At 43.5% G+C, this 17,617-nt stretch overlaps 2 protein-coding genes across 17 annotated transcripts in view; one reads left to right on the forward strand and one right to left on the reverse strand.

Annotated features, from left to right (window-relative positions):
- Positions 1–1,154: 1,154 nt before the first annotated feature.
- On the forward strand, positions 1,155–17,525 carry LOC128852387 (uncharacterized). Of its 2 annotated transcripts, XM_054068927.1 has the most exons (4): positions 4,655–4,711; positions 4,888–5,229; positions 16,579–16,781; positions 17,369–17,525. In XM_054068927.1, exons 1-4 carry the CDS (start codon positions 4,655–4,657, stop codon positions 17,523–17,525), a joined length of 759 nt encoding a protein of 252 aa, XP_053924902.1. The 2 variants fall into 2 exon arrangements, 1 of the variants encoding a protein (XP_053924902.1); XR_008450209.1 differs by lacking the exons at positions 16,579–16,781; positions 17,369–17,525 and having other exon boundaries at positions 1,155–4,711; positions 5,015–7,166.
- Positions 7,351–17,617, reverse strand: part of RAD51B (RAD51 paralog B) — a 440,935-nt gene continuing 430,668 nt past the window's right edge. For 14 of the 15 annotated variants that reach the window (XM_054068926.1, XM_054068917.1, XM_054068912.1 and 11 more), the window contains one exon: positions 7,571–8,115. In XM_054068926.1, coding sequence (XP_053924901.1) covers positions 8,021–8,115 — 95 coding nt within the window. In that variant the 3' untranslated portion in view covers positions 7,571–8,020. Of the gene's footprint in view, positions 8,116–17,617 lie in introns of all 15 variants that reach the window. The other variant, XR_008450208.1, reaches the window with a different exon arrangement.

Consider the following 17,617-nt stretch of genomic DNA (forward strand, 5'->3'; position numbering starts at 1 on the left):
GTTTGCCATCACTTCAGCCCAACGCAGGGTTGGGGATGGTGAGGGATGTGTGGAGAGGGAAGGGTGACTTGGTGGGCTGGAAACAGTAACACTTTTCACAGCCTGGGAAACATGCTACAGATGTTTCTGGCAAGGAAGGATATTTAAGAGACATGGCACATGCTGCCCTACTTACTCTTCTTCACAGATGGCCCATTGGGTCCAAAAGTCAAACCCATTTTCATGGATTCATAGAATAGTTTGGATTGGAAAGGACCTTAAAGATCATCCAGCTCCAACGCCCTGCCATGGGCAGGGATACCTTCCACTAATCAGACTGCTCAAAGCCTCATCCAACCTGGTCCTGAACACCTCCAGGGATGGGGCATCCACAACTTCTCTGGGAAACCTGTGCCAATGCCTCACCACCCTCACAGGAAAATATTTCTTCCTAGTATCTCATCTAAATTTCCCTTCTTTCAGCCTAAACCCATTATCCCTCATCCTATCACTACAATCCCCAATAGAGACCCTCTCCATCTTTTCTGTAGCCCCCTTTAAGTACTGGAAGGCTGCTATTGTGTGTCCCTGGAGCCTTCTCTTCTCTGACATAAAGAATCCCAACTCTCTCAGTCAAAATATTTCACCAAATTAATGTCAACCAGTGTCTTGAAGACAATACTTCATAGAAGGAAAGACAATTAATAGTTCACCAGGTTCTCCTGTTTCGCTGCACATTCCAGAAATGCAAAATCATCCTTGCTGGTCTCCTGGCCATCATGTGGCAGGGTGGGCAATGCCAGCAGATCACAGGCACAGACATCACCAACTCGTGTTTTCTTCTACAGACATGTTACCATTTGAGTGCTCAGATCTATCTCTATTCTCACTGGTAATTTGAATCCCTCCTGAAGTGCTAAGTAAGTTGTTCCTTTAAATAAACAAGCAGCACCGGCTGGTTAAAACCCAAAATTTATGCATGTACCTTATTAATGCTTTTGAGTGAGAAAAGTCATTCCTATATTATTCAGGTATGCACTCATCTGGGAGAAACAGGATTTCTCAAGACTTCTGTTTCGATTGAGTTGGAAATATCCAATTTAAGCAAAGTACGTTAAACGCCATATATAATGCAGAGATAGACAAGTCACTTTTCAGTAGTTATATTTGAGCATAGAGACTGAGACTAGAACTCTGATTTTGGAGTCTTACAATCAATAATTAAACAATGCAATAAAACACAAAGCAACAATCAAACAGCCGGCCAGTCGAGCAGAAAAGGTTTATACTTTTGAATGCAGGAGAAAAGCAGAGAATTTGAAAAATATTGTACATTTTTTAGATTTTTTTTCATTTGCTGTTTTTTGAAAGTTATATTGGTCATGATGGAGCTTAAACCAGAACCGTATAAACAGACGGTAATGTAAGACTTTGCCATGGTCTTTTCACTTAAACACAGAAAAATGCATGTATAGGTTGGAGTTCATTACCAGCCTGCCCCCTCCCCTCCAAAAACAAGAGCCAAAACTTAAACCAAATGCTCAGTTTGATTATCCAATTGTTTGGCTTTAAGGTGCAGCTGGCACGTCTTTCTGTGGGCCATGTGAAACCCAGCTGAACGCCAGACCCTAAGAGCCAGACACAGCTCCCATGCTTTCCAACGCCGAGCTACAGTACATAAATCATACACTGTCATACGTGTGAACTCCTGTGTGGAAGCATCAGATGGAGAACAACAACTCTTTCTGCAGGAAATACCTGCACTCCTTAATGTTACATTGATAGCGAGGAAACAACTCTCACTGCCCATATATCAGAAACAGCTTTTGAACATTTCTGGTTTTCATCTCTTTTTAATATAAAATCACTTCTATTTGAGACTCTCCAAAAGCCAGCGTTTTCTCTGATGTCTCAGGTAAGGAGGGATGTGAAAGAAAATATTTTGCCAACTTCACAGGTTGTGTGATATATTAAATACCTGCACTGTCATTTAGAATTTGGTAATGGAAGGCTTTAAGGGGAAAACTGTATTTTTTTTTTTTATTCCTTAAGTAACAAACCTATCAGCAATGTCCAGTGAAGGTTAAAATAATACTGCATCATAGATCTGTCCCATGTATACAGGCTTTAAGAAGTGATCTCCATACCCTGCTGAAGCAATTAACTATTAGCACGATAGTCGGGCTGTGGAAAGTGGGGTGACAGCAACATGTGGTTGGCTGGAAGGTAGCAGTTCTTTTTTTCCTTCAGTTGTAGATGGCAGCCTTGTCAGACATTCACCTGGCTCCACAGCTTGTATTATATTTATGGCCTAGAAGAGAGCGCAAAGACTCTGGAAACACTGGAGCTAAATAGCTACCTTCTTAGCACCCTGCCCGGTGCAAAGCTTCTCTGGCACCTCATTAGGAAAACACTGCAGGGGATTCAGGGAACAGGGACTGGGGTCAGGAGAAAGCATTAAACCTTTGCATGTAACTTTTCATGTGACCGGGCTGGCGGTCCAGTGACTGTGGGCTCCATTGGCAGGCAGTGGCTTGTGGAGACCTGGGAATTATTATATGGGATTGGAAGAGAATGCCAGCAATGCACGCGGGGCTCGGGGGGAGGATGAAAGGCAAACGCCACTCGATGAATGAATTCAGAAATATGTGTGTAATTTGTGAATGGCTTTTTTTCCCTTCACTGAACCTGCACATGAGTTTCTACAGCCACCAATGAAAGCCTCATGATACTGTCACACAGTTGAGAAGATCCGTTCTGAACCCCTCGGCTCTTCCAGTCCACCCACTGCTCCCCAGCGTCTGCCACTGCATGGGCACAGGCCACACAGCCATTCTGGGCGAACGATGCTACCAGCAACAAAGAGAGTACTGGTTCAGCGTGGTGTGCCTGAAGGTCCTTCCCAAGGCACCAGAGAACCTCCTGAATGCAGCCGCCCTTGGGAGCTCTTCTGGGAGTGGCAGCTCCCACTGGTGCTTGCAATGCTGTGACGTTGTGGCACACCCAGGGCTGAGTGCACAGGGGAAAGTTGAGGCAATCTGGACCAGGCAGCGCCAGAGCAGCCCATCGGGGCCAGAGCTCAGGCAGTGCCACCTCCATCATTAACATCGTGGTCGGGGCTCCACCTGCCTGGTGGGCAGCTCCCTGAGGTGGCTGCTGCAGTCAGACAGGGTGCGTGGGCATGTGCTTCGAAAGCACAAACAGGAGGAGTAACTTGCTGCCTCCCCACAGTATGTAATTTTGGAAAGGTGGGAGCAGCGCATTTGCCAAACAGAAACTGTCCCTGCAGCTCCTCACTTGGCATGATAGAACCAATTTTTATTATCCTTTGGGGCTACGGCTGCAAACAAAAGATGCTTTCATTTCGCTTTGGCGGCAGCTCAGGTTGTGTGTGCTCTGTCCGCTTCCTTAATTACAGTGGTTGTTGACAACTTCTGAGAGAGACCCTCTCTTTGAGCAGTCCTCCCATTCCCCCACTCTTTTTTGCAGTTTGAACACATGACAAACCAGAACGTCATTCTGTAAAAATAAGCTCACTGTAATGCAGTGATTCCCGCACTACAGTTACGCTGTGTTCCTCTCTTGTGTCCTCTCAGTTTGTGCTGCTGCTGTTAATTTCCTCTTTCTGGCTATAAGAACGTTTTATTTATTAGTGCTGGATTTCCTGTTGCCTGCAGCTGCCTGTACTTTACCCTCTCCAGCTCAGTTTGCCGTTTGAGTCAGTCTGTAGGTTTGTTATCCCACTGACTGAGAGGTACTCTCAGCAAGTTTGATCAGTGGTTGTATTAAGCAACACCTAACAGAGCAGGACTTGCACGGCAACCTGAGCATACAAAACCCCCAAAGAAAACAAAAGATGGTATGGGGAGCTCTCACGGGCATAGGAAGGGACCCTTTTTTATGACCTGTTGATGCAAAGATTGTGCTTTCTCGGACTGCAGGAACTCCTTGGTTTGCTTGCATGCACCACAGGGAGGAAGTCAGCTCGTTGAACTATACACGGTCTGCAGGTCTGATGGACGAGGACTCAGAGGTTTGCGACTATTTATATTTGAGATTGTGGGCCGTATCACGCTGAAACATCGTGCAGACTTTCCACATGTGAGATTCGTGAATGACTTCCTTAACCTTTTGTGGACATTCAGCATCATTGTAGTAAACGCAAAGGTTGCTTATACGGAAAGTGAGATAATGAAGGGGAAATATGTTTTGCTGCTTTGAACATGATTTGTCTGCTGCAAGGAAGGAGGAGGTATGAGCTCTTAATGCTCTGTGTATTATTGGCAAGGCTAGTCGGAAAAGCTCACTCATCTGCACTGGAGAGAAACACTTCATCTAATTCTCTATTGTCTGATTGGTACTATTTCAAGTGGTAGAGAATGAGGCTGAAGCAGCACCTAATGGTAATATTCCCTCTCTTGTGTTTTACAGGGGTAGCACTAATTTTATCATCATTTCTTTCTACTTGATAGGGATTTGGGGCCTGAAAACTGAGCAATGGGAGTTAGGGGTGAAGCAAACCCCAGGGCACGGAGGCAGCTGTGGCATGTCTTACTGTGATGGAGCTGCAACCCTGTCAGGATGTGATCCTTTCCACTGCTGTTTGCAGCGGGCTGTTGCTGGCGGAGAAGCACTGCAGGTGCAGCACCATTAGACACTTTTTCCTTTGTGTCAGATGTTTGAGAGCTGTCCAGAAACATTAAATAGGGAAGAATCTTCTGACTTCTTCCAGGTAAGACAGAAACAGGAGATCCTGAGCACTTTATTATGAAAGATCCCAATGTGTTACCTGCAAGCCAGTGTTTTAACCCCAGCGCCGTGGCCAAATTCCAACTCTGCTAATTACATCCTGCCTATGTGAAAATTCCCCTGCGTTCGTATGCCACTTTCTTCCCTGCTTGTTTTCAGCAGCTGTGTGGCGTTGCCAGGCACGGTGAAGTGCTTGCCATGTTCCACCTCAGGCCTGGCTGCCTTTCAGCAGGGAATGAAATGAGCACTGTGCGTAGCATTTGCAGTGAGTCTGAATCTTCTGCAGGGAAAGGTGCTTCAGAAGAAGTGGTACCAAAGGACCAGCACTGGAGCCTCGTCACGGAAGGTAACAGTGTGCAGAGGCCAAAGGCACCAGTGCAGGGACAAAGGACAGACAGGAGGCAACTGCTGCACCGTGACCCGATTTTTATCCCAGTGTCTCTCATCTACAAGGGCTGGAATAGCTGGTGCACACTGATCTGGTTTTGGGGGCTCACTGATGTAAGTTCTGTTTGCACAGTGGAAAAGGTCTAAGTCTCGCTTACGCCAGCCACTGTCAATACATTTCCACCTTTTGCATGTCTCATTATTGATCAGTATGGACAACAGGAAAAGAACTCAAAAACTTTAAATCCATAAATTTGTTTCCTCTCCCTGACTTCATGCACATTGCTTTTTGCTCAGCCCTCTTGGGAACAAGTCTCTTCAATTGCCCATTAATCCCCCTGGTAAAAACCTGACTCACACCACTGGAGAGGAACTGGCTGATGGATTATCCCTCTCATCTGAAGATGGGAAAGAGATGGCTGCAGTTGTAGTTATAGGATTCTGATAATAAGAAGCGGTAAGAAATGCAGGTCACATAGAGAAGGATAATGAAATCACATATATTCAGTACAGGACTAACCTATTGGCTCATTGTCCAATTATCTTGTCAGCCAAGTTCTCTCTTTGATTATAGCATTTTTACTACAGTCCTGCCTGAATATTATATGGAAGCAAATACAAAAATGTTTGAGGTTGCTCGGGATAGTACACCAACTCCACTGGCAGCAGTGGAGTCAGAACATGCCCAAGGTGTACAGAGCAGTAACTTGCTCTGCCCTCTCCCCACCTCTCTCTCCTCCCCTGGAACTTTTCCTCATGTTAATCCCATGGGAGAGCAGCTCTGAGTAGTCTCTCTGTTCCAAGGGGAAAAAACAAGGTTATCTCAAGGTGTGATGCTAGCATGTTTTCACACTACCCCAGAAGGGGAAGTACAGCAAGCCTTGCAAAGGGAGGGAATGTGTGTTGTCTGTGTTGTGAAGTGGAAAGCTGGCATTCAGTGACCTGAGTCCTCTTGCAATGCTGCCCATGTGACTTCATGCAAGGCACAACTTCTTTAGTCTCATTAGCCCTGTCTTTAAACTGTATTTAGTACTTGCTTCACAGGGCTGAGAAGAAGAGGATTAAGCTTTAATTCATTAATGTTTGTAAAACGTTTTAGAACTTGGATGGAAATTTCTCAGGTAGTGCAGAGAGCATTAAAAAGCTTATCTCCCTCTCAAACTGCAAACAGTCTGGTAATACGAGAGAAATGAGTGAAACAGTGCTTGCATTTTGGTGTTTATAATAATAAAATAACCTACCCTCCAGCTTCCTCTCTCTATCCTTACATGTTTTGTAAAAATAGAGGCAGCAATGAGAAATTTTAGTCTAAACAGAGTGCAGTTGCTCCCAGGAGACTTGAATAAATCTCAGTGGAATTTTCCCTGCCTTCAGCCTTTTGTGCTTCTGAAAGGTCCTGGAACCAGCCATGTGACTGTAAGAGCAAAAAACACTTCTGTGTCTGAGTGCTTTACCAAATATTTACAAGATACCCTGATAAAATGGCTACAAGCAAGTTCAGTGGGGTTTGACTGAACGGCCACTAACGCAGCATTGTCAAGGAAAAAACTAATCCTCAGCTAAAACAAAATTAAAATTAATTTTACAAAGGTCTCTTCAAAGCACAAAACTGGTAATATCGATGCTGGGGAACTGGTGAACCCCAAGGTGAAATGTAGTAGCTTTTAGAAGTAGCTTACTGAAATGGAGTAGCTTCCTTGCTGTGATGGAAACTTTCTTGCTGAAGTTGAGAGCCCAGAGCTTCGTGAGCAGGCATGTAAGTAGATATCTGCAGAGTAGCCTTCTCCATGCCATCCTGTTTGGTGACTGGGAGTGACACAACATCAGCTTCCACATCCTATCAGCTCCTCAATCTCTTGCACTGCCACAGTAAGGGTGTGCAGTAGTTTTTAACAGTGTCCACGTTCTCCCTAGGAACTCTCTTGTCACTCAAAAACTGTCAGGCAAACAGCTGATGGCGACCTGCTTGCCCCACTACCACAGGTGGCCTCACTGCGGCTGATTTCCTTGCTGGGTCATCTGCAGCCACTTAGGCAGTACTCCAGACCTCCCGTATTTCTGTACAGGTTACTCTGCTTTTCAAGAAGTTGGTCAGAGAGGCCTTTCCTGAGACTGCAGAGGACAAAATCAGGAGCAACCTGATCCTGATCACAACCGAGCCAGTGATGTTTTCAGTGGCTTTGAGCAAGTCATACTTTTTTTTTAAGTATTTTTTAAGGTGAGTAAATAGTCCTGTGATTTGCAGTCACATTGTGAATACTCTAAAAGTGCTTTGAAGACAGAGGAAGCTAAGCAGCTGTAATACTCACCCAGGTTCCCACCTTCGGGATTGCTACCTGTTCTTCCATTCTGAACTGTCAGAGCCCAGCTATTAGCAACTCTGTTATATCATCTCCAATGATTTCAACTGAGTTACAGAAATAAGAGCTCACTGAACTATCGCTTCTTAATCAAGATAATGAGTGGGTTTATAATTTCTCTGAAAAAGCAGAAGCAAACATTTGAGTCTGTTATGGACTCTGGACACCAAGTGTGTTTGATTGTCAGTTCCTACAGACCTGGGAGGTGGTGGGGTGAATCAGAAAGACATGTGTGGTCTATGCTTCTTCAGCAGCATGTACATTGTTCAGAAGCTTTTATTATTATGTCACTCAAATTAACCTGAACAAAATACAGGATATTCATAAGTTCAGAATTAAGTATGGTCCCGCACATACAAAAAAAAGCACCTAGTTTTAAAGTTGGTCTTTAGAGAGACAAAAGAAGAGAGAAGCTATGTGCTTCACTGAATTTTAGAAAACCAGACTTGTCATTCATTCTTTTCTTAATGAAGGCTTCATTTGTCCTTTTCTATAGATTGGATGTATTGCTCAGAGTCTCATCATTAGTGCTGGGTAAAGCTGCATCAAAGAGTGTCTTTCAAGGCAGTGTTCCTCACTCGTATGTTCTGTAGGGCAGGATTGGTTCCTTCCAAGGTTAAATTTATTTGATCCTTTCCATCTGAAACACACAGTAAAGACAAACATCTCAATGTCAGTATGTCAAAACAAGATCACAAAGTTACCGCTTCCTCCAGCAAACGACCACTTGGAAACCTGTTCACTCCACAAAACAAACCAAGGTAGTTAGTTCAGTGCAAACTAATTTCACAGACCTGCTGAAAATGGATTGGTTTATATGTAATGATCCTCTTTTTGCTGCCTGGCTATCATTCTAGTTATCAGTGTCAAGACTTTCATTCTCATTCTGGCTGGCAAAGTTTCAGATGCTACTCTCATGCTCTGGAGCCAAACTTTAGAGTAGTCCAGCCCCCTCTACCATCGTTTGGCAGCACTCTCTGAACGTCACTGTATACTTGCTGAGGACCTTTGCATTACATTAATTTTCCAGTAAAGCTGTTTTTTGGTAGGCACTGCCTACACACAGAGAATGGGATGTGCAAGAGGACTGACGCTCTCTACTACAGCTTATTTTCTACAGTTCAAACACATTTCCTAGAGTTAAATAGAGCACAGCTTATATCAATATATTACAACTATTAGCAACTTGGCTTAGATTCAGAGAAAATATTACAGCTCCACCCTATATGCTTTCCTAATACCTATGTTGAGAGCAGAGACTGCTTCCTAACCAGTACGGGCTGGTCCTCTTCTAATCTTAGTCCCATATTAGTGCCAGGCTGTGAAGTGCTTTGGGATGAAGTTTACTATGTAAACACAGGATATTACATTACTGTGATCAGACATCTTATGTAGAAAATGGACTGTTGTTTGCGAGGGGAGATATGAAAAAAAAAGAAAACCTTCATGATCAACCTGCAAGCTGATGAAGAGAACACAAAGTGAAAAAACACCAAGACCAAAATATCCAAGGTACTAACGAATCATCAGTAAGATCATGTCATGTCCTTGTGTTTGCTGCTACTAATTGCATTACATGGTGTCCCAGGCCTATTCAACACATACTTCTTCAGTTTCTACAGCAGATCCACCGAGACAACCTCCATCGTAGCACACGGAGACCACAGGGAGCTGCCTGAAGGACTCTGCAGAACAGCCAGTTCTGGGCTGATTCCTATTTTTCAGTATCAAAGCTTTGAATAAAGCCAATAACACTGAAAGGAGGAGGGTGACAGGCAAGGTATTCCACTGCAACAGGCCATGACATCAGCAACATTAACAGAGCTTATATTGTAGAAGAAACACAAGGCTTACACAGGTTGTCAAGGGAAGCTGTGTCTCAGTTTTCCTCCTCCTTTCTAGCTCTGTTAACTATATGAAAAGCAACTACACTAGAAGAGTTGCTTACATAGTTATCCTGGTATAAGTATACTGACAAGGATGATAACCCTAATGCAGGTAGAACAAACCCCACTTTTGCAAATACACCTTTGATAAGTTCCTCCAGGGAATATGCTATACTGACAAAAGCACCTCTAATACTGTTTAAAACAGCTTTGGTACTTACTGCAAGGCACCTACAGCATTATTTAAAATTATATCCATACCCACCTATACTTAATTTCAATGGAGAGCTGGCTTGACAACCCAGAAAATGTACAGGAACTCCTTCTGTGAATTTACCGGAAGAGCTTAAAGAACGAGTGCAGATGCCTATACTCTGCCTAGCTTTGGGAGAGGGCTGGCAGGAAACATACCCGAGAACTTATTTCAGTAGAAAGCTAGGAAGGGGAATAGGTGAGCAAGTTCCTTCTAAAGAAACAGCTCATAGTGAGCCTTTGGGAACTTCATATTCTTATCCTATAAAAACAAACAAACAAACAAACAACCCCCTCAAAAGCCCACTGTCTCAGCAAGGGAACAGAAAATATTGTCTGTCTTCAAGAAGAATTCAGGCATTCCATAGTCATGACATACTAGGCTTATGAACATTGTAATCTTTTGTGCATCAAAGAAAATGTAAAAGATTTTCGTAGGCCATATTAACCAACTACATTTTTGAGTATGAGATAACTCAGTAAATACGCATTTTCAATACACTCTTTTCTGCTCACTTGTATGTTTCTGCTAAACCATGACATTTAAACAAATCACAGGAATTCTCAAAGTCTGTTTAACAGCACTGCTTTTTGAACAACACCACTCAGGAATTCTAGGCCTAATTAGTCTCAGATTTTGTAAAGCAGCTGGCCAGAGCTTTCAGCTACAGGATACTACAGTGTTTTTCTGGCTTTCAGTAAGGCCTATTTTCCACCAAAAAAGAGTTTGTATAGGAAGCTTAGTTGCAAGTTTAGCTGAAGAATGATACCACTCATCCATAATCACAAATTATAAAGCTTAACATAGATTTTCAGCATTGTTTTTCTAGAATAATTGCTAGTTACTAATAGATATTGAACAGATCAGGGCAGCCTGATCTAGCTGGGAAGTGTCCCTGCCCATCACAGGGGGGCTGGAACTAGATGATCTTTAAAGTCCCTTCCAGCCCAAACTATTCTATGATTCTATTTCCCATTGATTTTTTGTGGAACAGCATTACCCGGTTGTATCCTTACCTGAAGTAGGTTGCTGATACATAAAACTGCTTAGATTTCTATACAGGCTCTGATTCAGTCTTTTTTTATTTTCTCTGAGTGATACAACTGGTGGAACTGGCCTAAATGATTATAGGCAAACACATGTAACCCTTTCACGGGAGCCATTGCAAAGCTATTTGTAGTGTATGTATGCAAATCAACTTCAGTTTGAGATAGTCTGGGAGAAGTTTGAGGGGGATTTCCCTGCTTTATGTAATCTATTGTTGCTTCTTAGCTTCCTCTATGCACATGGCCCGGAGGCATGACACCACTGGTTATTTCTCAAACTTAACCTGAAAGCAAAGACAATGTGCTCAGTGACCTACAGCAGCCTTGCAGCTTTTGGTAAATCCTCAGATGCTGGAATAAAGGAAGCCTGAAGGAGCAGTGGGGGAAATAACCAAGATGGTAAGGGCTTCACTTACTGGTATACTTTGCAAGTGGTCAGCAGCCAGGAAGGTCTATGTGCTTTCCCTCAGATATAACTTTGACCTACCCAGAGCTCTGATTTTACATTTCTCGATCCATATCGAGTGCTGCACTTTCCACATGATGGTTGCTGTCAGTTCAGTGTCCGATCAGTGTGGGGCAGTTACAAGATGCTGGCAGATCGGACTGTGATCACACAGCTGTGGCTGCCTTCCCCAGCCATTCCCATGGGAAGATGAGGAACAAAACTTGTCTTACCGTGTACTCAGGCAGAACTACTCCCAGTAAAGATAATCGCTGAAATGACAGGCTGGACAGGCATAACTTTAAGGCAGGCAGGAGAAGCACCTTGCTGTGGCCCATGGAGAGCTCTGTGCTGCTAAAGCCAGAGTGCTTCTGATACCTGGGTGAGCCTGTTCAGTGCTGTGCATCACTCTGTCCAGCGCACCGCACCGTTCACATTGCGGTGTTATTGTTCCAAACGGGAAGATTTATAATTCAGCAACTCTCCAGATTCTGAGAAACACGATTACCAAAATCTGCCCGTAAGGGAAACACAACAGGTGAAGTAAGCACGGTGGCACTGAAGAGGAAGGAAATCTCCCTGCAGTACACTGATAAGAACATGCTTGATATATACTGTGCTTAATCTGGACAATCTGCAACTGGGAAAACAGAGGCTAGCTGAAGGAAATTCAGCACAGAGGCCCCAGGGACTGAATCAGTCTGTTAAAACTCTTTGTTGTTTTTTTTTTTAATCACTACTTAATTAGGATGCTTAACCAACACATTGGAAACATAGTAACTGTTAAATATTCAACAAGCTGACCTTTCAGTTACAGTATGACAATTCTGAAAAAGTTCATGGAAAGCTTGTCCTTCTCTAGGTTATCCATCAAAGCCACAGGCTCCTGAACCGGGAGGGAGAAGAGTTAAAAAAAAAGTAGGACACTATTGCAGAGACCTGGTTAAATATCCCAGTCTTGCCATGGGCTCGTTGAATGATCGTGGGCAAACTGTTTCCTGCCCTGTGCTTCAGTTTTTTCCATCTCTAAAAAGAGTACAACAATGTTGCCCTTCCTTGTAAATCACTGAGATGAACAGCCAGAAAAGCCATAACGTATTATTAATTACTTATTATTATTTCTGAGGAAGAAAGAGTAAAGAGAAGAAGCCATCAATCTTTCAGAGTTTTCTTGACCCTCATAAAAAATAAAAGGCACCACATAACGTGAATTTCACACAACAGAAACTTTTGGTGAGCCACCTTGAAGAAGAGATAGTTGGTGCACTATTAAAGTTAAAAGTGCACAGACACTCAGGAAAATGCTCCAGGTCGTGAAACAAGTTAGGCTGCAGAGCAAGTGCAGGAAGCAGTGAACCCACCCCATTGTTTAAGACATTTGAAACTGAATTCTTCGAAGTGCTGGTGTATGTAATGCAAGGAATCATTTTGTGCTGCCTTGAAAGGTAGCAGTACTGGGACAACCTGCAAGAACTACACTGACCATTCCCACACTCTTAAGAGGATTCTTGCCACTCTGACTACAAGGAGCAAAGGACTGTCTTTGTATCAATGTAGTATCTGAAGAACATCTACCAGGGAGTAACTACATTGTGGTTTTGCAGGAGCAACCCTTAACAGATCTTTCATGTTCCTGCTGCTCAGATCTGCACTTTGCATGCCTAAGAGTGGAAAAGAAGCCCCCAACTCTCCATTTGAGAATTACAGTGTGCATCCTACAGATAATTCCCTATATTAGTCTCACAAAAAACTGGGTGGCTTGATTTTTACAAGCAGTGGTTTGCAGAAGAAATACCATGATTCTAATGGGAACCAAATGAGTGATTATTACGTAAACAGCATTGTGAGACACAGAACTAATGTTGAAACGTTAAATGCTCTGGAAGAAACTCACCAAAATGGGAACTGGCAGCAGTGTGCTGGAACATTGGGGTTTCTCTAATACTGCAAACATTTCCCACTGCTGCTAATGCTGGTTCAGCTCCTCTGGAGGCAGCTTTGGAGGGTGTCTGACTGCTTCTGTTGCTACTGGCACTTAAAATCTTAAGATCTTCTCTGAAATCCAAATCCAGAGCTTTGGGCCAGTTTTATTGACACAATTTGGTTTACTGGTTGGAGCAGGCAGAGGAAGAAGCTTTTTAAAAAGGAGCTTAGAATTTGAGTTTTAATACCACCATTTCCTTTGGGTTTCATACCTGCTAGTATAAGAAAAAGGAGCCAAATTGATTCAGATAGTGTATGTGCACTAAAGACTATGTCTTCCTTTATTCACCTGGGCTGTGTACAATCTTCTTTCACAGGCTGCCTGCCTTCAATACTGTTATCTTCATGGTGATGAGCAATAAAACGGCCCAAACCCATCAATTATTGGTATTTCTTTCCTCATGGTGGGCAAGGGCAATGGAAGCGAACTGAAGTGATGGCCATGGAGCGCTCCCAATCCCATTCAGCCCATTGCGGCAGGAGCGCTGGGGTCTGGAGTGGCAGGGCTGTGCACCCCATGCCCTGCCTACTGCTTCTGCATAGGGGGGCTGGCACCGCCTGTGCACTGCCCGATCCCTGGCCAGAGATGCAGCAATTTCCTCAGGAATGAGTCACAAACAAAAACCAAACAGGAGCTATTTAAGAAGTTTTCTCCTCCCCCTCAACAACTGTCCTGTCCAATATCATATTCCTGACAGTTTATTCTTCAAGAATTTAGTCATCTAAGGTTTCTGTGACTCATGGGATGAACCTTCTACCCATTTCCTGGAAAGAGACCTGCGTGGTCCTCTACACCTCCCGGCCATTTTCCCTGAGGTTCTCATTCTCGTTACGTTTTCATATAGTTCAGCTTTCCTCCATTTTTGGGGTGGAGGAGGGAGGCAAAAATATCTCAAGTGTATCCAAATTTGCAGTGTAACGGGAAAGCAGCGTTGTGAAAGAAACATCTGGAAAACAAAGACGGGCACTGAACCAGAGACTCTTTTGGAAATAGCTGCCCCTTGGACTGAAAGCTGGTTACAAAAAAAGGAGCTGCTGCAGGAAGAGCTGTGTGGTACAATACGGTCATGAATTTACCAGGGCTATACCCTATAAAATGAAGATGAAAAAGATTTGAAGGCTCTCTCAGATCGTTGCCTGGGTGGGTGTGACTCACTCTGGGCAAATGCCACTGATGACAAGTACCCTGACACAAACCATTGAATGAATTGGGCTGGATGAGAACCAAAGTAACCATTTTAAACACTTGAGCCAATCTGAAAGACGCTTCTGTGTAGAAAAAACTGCTTCCTTTTCCTCATTAAAAAAAAAAAAAAAGTTCAGAAGCTTCTCACAGACAGCTTGAAGGATACTTCAGCAAATTCTGATCTAAGCGGGGTTGTGCTACGCCTACAGCAGAGAGCTGCCTGGACAACACTAAAGCCCAGACTATACCTCCTAGCCCATACAGAAGTGCTACCTGTGCAGATTTACGTTACAATTAAAACAGGAGGTCTAACATTCTTGAAATATTCAGCAATTTGCATGAGTGTGAGCCCGTCAACACAATTATGGAAGTGTGAAACAGCTCAGTGACAGTGCTGGTGTGTGTTTATGGACTTATGCTTTCTACACCTAAGTCAGCACAGTAAGCGTACAGGCTGACACTAACTTGCAGCAGGGCTACTTAAGGAATTTGCAGATCTGTCCAGCATTCTTAAAGGATGATTTCAGTGCTCAGTTATACCAGTGTATCTGGCTTAATACTGGTGTGTATATATACACGTACATACACACACATATATATATACATCTCAATATATACACTGACGTGCATTATAAGCCTGTTATTTTTAAAAGAATATGGTGTCAGGTCAAAGTTGGCCCAACATTCTTCTTATTAAAAAAAATAAACTTCTACAAGCCCTAATTCCAACAGAAATGTTTCCATGATTTATTTTAAGAAGGGAACATTCCCCTTCAGTGCTCACCGCAACCCAAACATTGCAGCGCTGTGCAAGAGCATGAGAATTAGAGAGGAAACCAAAGAAACTATTTTCACTGCTCCAGAAGAGAAATACAAAAAGTAAACAAACAGCAAGAGCAATGACAAATAAATTTGATTTTAGTGGTAGCTGCAGTGTTATCTATAGTACAGCTAAAGACAGTGGACTTAAAGTATGCATGCTTTTCTAGTGATTTCTACAACGCGTGTGACTAAGTGTGAGATGGGGACTCATGGGAGCCATCTAAACTGTAAGAAAGATTTGTTTTTATTTGGCTGATCCTTCCTGCTCCTCACATCTTGCCTTTCACATTTGAGAAACTGAACAGCAGACTAGGAGAAATTACCTCACTGTTTTCAAAGCTAGAAAATAATCTGAAGCTTGGGTGAGCTATCCAGGGAACAAATCGCTTGTTTGTGGGAGAGCTCCCAGATACTTGAAAGTAATGGGAAGTGTCTTTCCTTTAAGTATCTGGAGTCCTCTGTTCTAAAGAAGAAGGAACTTGCCTTCAAAGAAGAGGGAACTTGCCTTTGGTGCTGCTGCTTATTTCTTTGCTCAAGTTTGAAAAAAGCAGCAAGCACTAGGAAAAGAAAAAAAGGGGCGTATGGAGGCAGAAAGAACTACTGAGTGAGTACATACTTTCCTGCCGTACCTACTGACTGCATGCACATACACATGCATGCAGATATGCACACACAGCTAACAACTTCCATCTGAAAGGTCTGTGTACCAACGAGAGAGGAAAAAAAAAATAGTGAATCCTGCCCAAAAGGGACTGTAAAGACAGATCTAGTGACAGATCAGTGATTTCATGAGACAGTTTTTGGAAGCCGTAAACAGGAAATGGGTAAGTAAAAGCAGGTGGAGCATGTTGACTGCAGGAACAACGAAGGAAATAGCTGAGCATCTGAATGGATGCAAGAAAATGTTCTCCTGCTCAGTCCTTGGCAGTTGCAATGCGCCTGCTCCTACTTGTCCTGGTCCTCCTTCACTACCCTCATCCCCCTAAGCTGCAAATTCTTCCAGTCTGCAAACACATTTTGCTTGAATGATCTGTCCTTCTTGAATTTCAGAACCAGTGTGGGAGAGTTGGGAGGTTCTGCCTGGAAGGCAAAGGACAAGAGGGACTCATTTACTATGAACAGGATGAGTTGGAAGTACCCAGCAGTACCCAATGCCTGCCAGGGACTTCAGTTCTGAGCAGCCAGAACAGCATCTCTGCCTACTGCCTCAAGTGGTGCAGTCCCAACTGTATTTAGCAAAACAGTCCATCAGAAAAACATTATTCCTGTCACCCCTTTCTTTCTAGGGGGCTCCCAAAGAGCTTAGCTGTAGGAATCATTCTCTATCTCTACTGAAACACAGTCCCTTCTGGGGCAGAGCACTGCAGCTGTTTAATAGCTCACAGCAAATCACACAAGCAGATGGAAAAGAAAGCGAAATGTGTAAGAAGCATTCTTTCCACTTTCCTTCCAACCCTTCCTTTCTCTCCTCTTTGTCCACAGCAATCTGTGCCAATTCCAGACAACTCCAGATGTGTGTCTTTCCCACCAGTATCTGCAGAGACTTGGCTCTGGAGACAAGCGGATCCACTCGCCAACTTGCTGCCTCCTGGTGCTTTCAGCCTCAAGGGTCAAGTTCCTGCTGCCACACTCTCGTCCCTGGTTGTGCTGCCAGGCATGCTGTGGAACGGAGGGCAGACGTGCTGGTAAGGAGCAATTCTGCTTTCTTCTAGATGAGTACAGTGTTGATGTAAAACTGTTTAACACAGACATGACACTCTTTGCCTTCAAAGTATACTGAACTGTTGCATTAAAGCCCTGAGGACAGTTAAGAAAGTAGCACATAGATTAGTTTGAATCATTTTGGCCTTGTCTACATTTTAAGTATTAGATGGTAAAGCTATGTTGGCAAACTCTACTCTTAGATATTTCTTGTTCTCTGAGTGAGCCTCTAGATTTAAATTGAAAAAAAAAATCTGTTTCTTCTTATTTTTCAAGCAAAGAAAACACTAATGGCAAACGAGCTTCTATGGAGTTACATCTGCACAAACAAAAGGTTATTTTCTGGTAGAGAAATCTTGCTCTTTTTTTGACATTGTTATTTGCACAAAAATTCCAAGTGTTATTGGGAGTTCAAATGCTGCTTTTTCTAGGTCTTTTAAAACAGAGAGTTACTAAATACAATCTAATGCTTTTCAAGTTGGAACTCTTAAATCCTAGTCTAGACAGGGCCTTTGGGAGCAGGGTTCAAACTCATGCAGCCCATTGTCCAATATCCTGCACTTCTGCCCAGGCCACAGCTTCCTAGGGGTGTCCTGAGAAATGTTGTGATCAAAGTCTGGCACCCTGCACTGCTGCTCTCATGGGAGGAGAGAGAGGGCACTGCCAGAGGAGAGAGGCTGGTATGGCACCTTCTGCAAGCACCACCACACTCACCTAAGACGCCATGAAGCACAAACGCACAGAGGATGTGTCCTTTCAGCTTCAGGTGGGTGGCAGGACAGCTTCAGGGACTTAAACCTTGGTACTGACTTTTGTGAAA

This window comes from Cuculus canorus, chromosome 5, assembly GCF_017976375.1.
Source record: "Cuculus canorus isolate bCucCan1 chromosome 5, bCucCan1.pri, whole genome shotgun sequence".
Lineage (NCBI taxonomy): Eukaryota > Metazoa > Chordata > Aves > Cuculiformes > Cuculidae > Cuculus > Cuculus canorus.

Coding starts and splice junctions, on each gene's coding strand:
- LOC128852387 (XM_054068927.1), top strand. CDS start 4,655: ATGTTTGAGAGCTGTCCAGAAACATTAAATAGGGAAGAATCTTCTGAC. Junction 5,230..16,578: donor GGTTTTGGGGGCTCACTGAT/GTAAGTTCTGTT, acceptor CTTTGTCCACAG/CAATCTGTGCCAATTCCAGA. Junction 16,782..17,368: donor AACGGAGGGCAGACGTGCTG/GTAAGGAGCAAT, acceptor ACTTCTGCCCAG/GCCACAGCTTCCTAGGGGTG.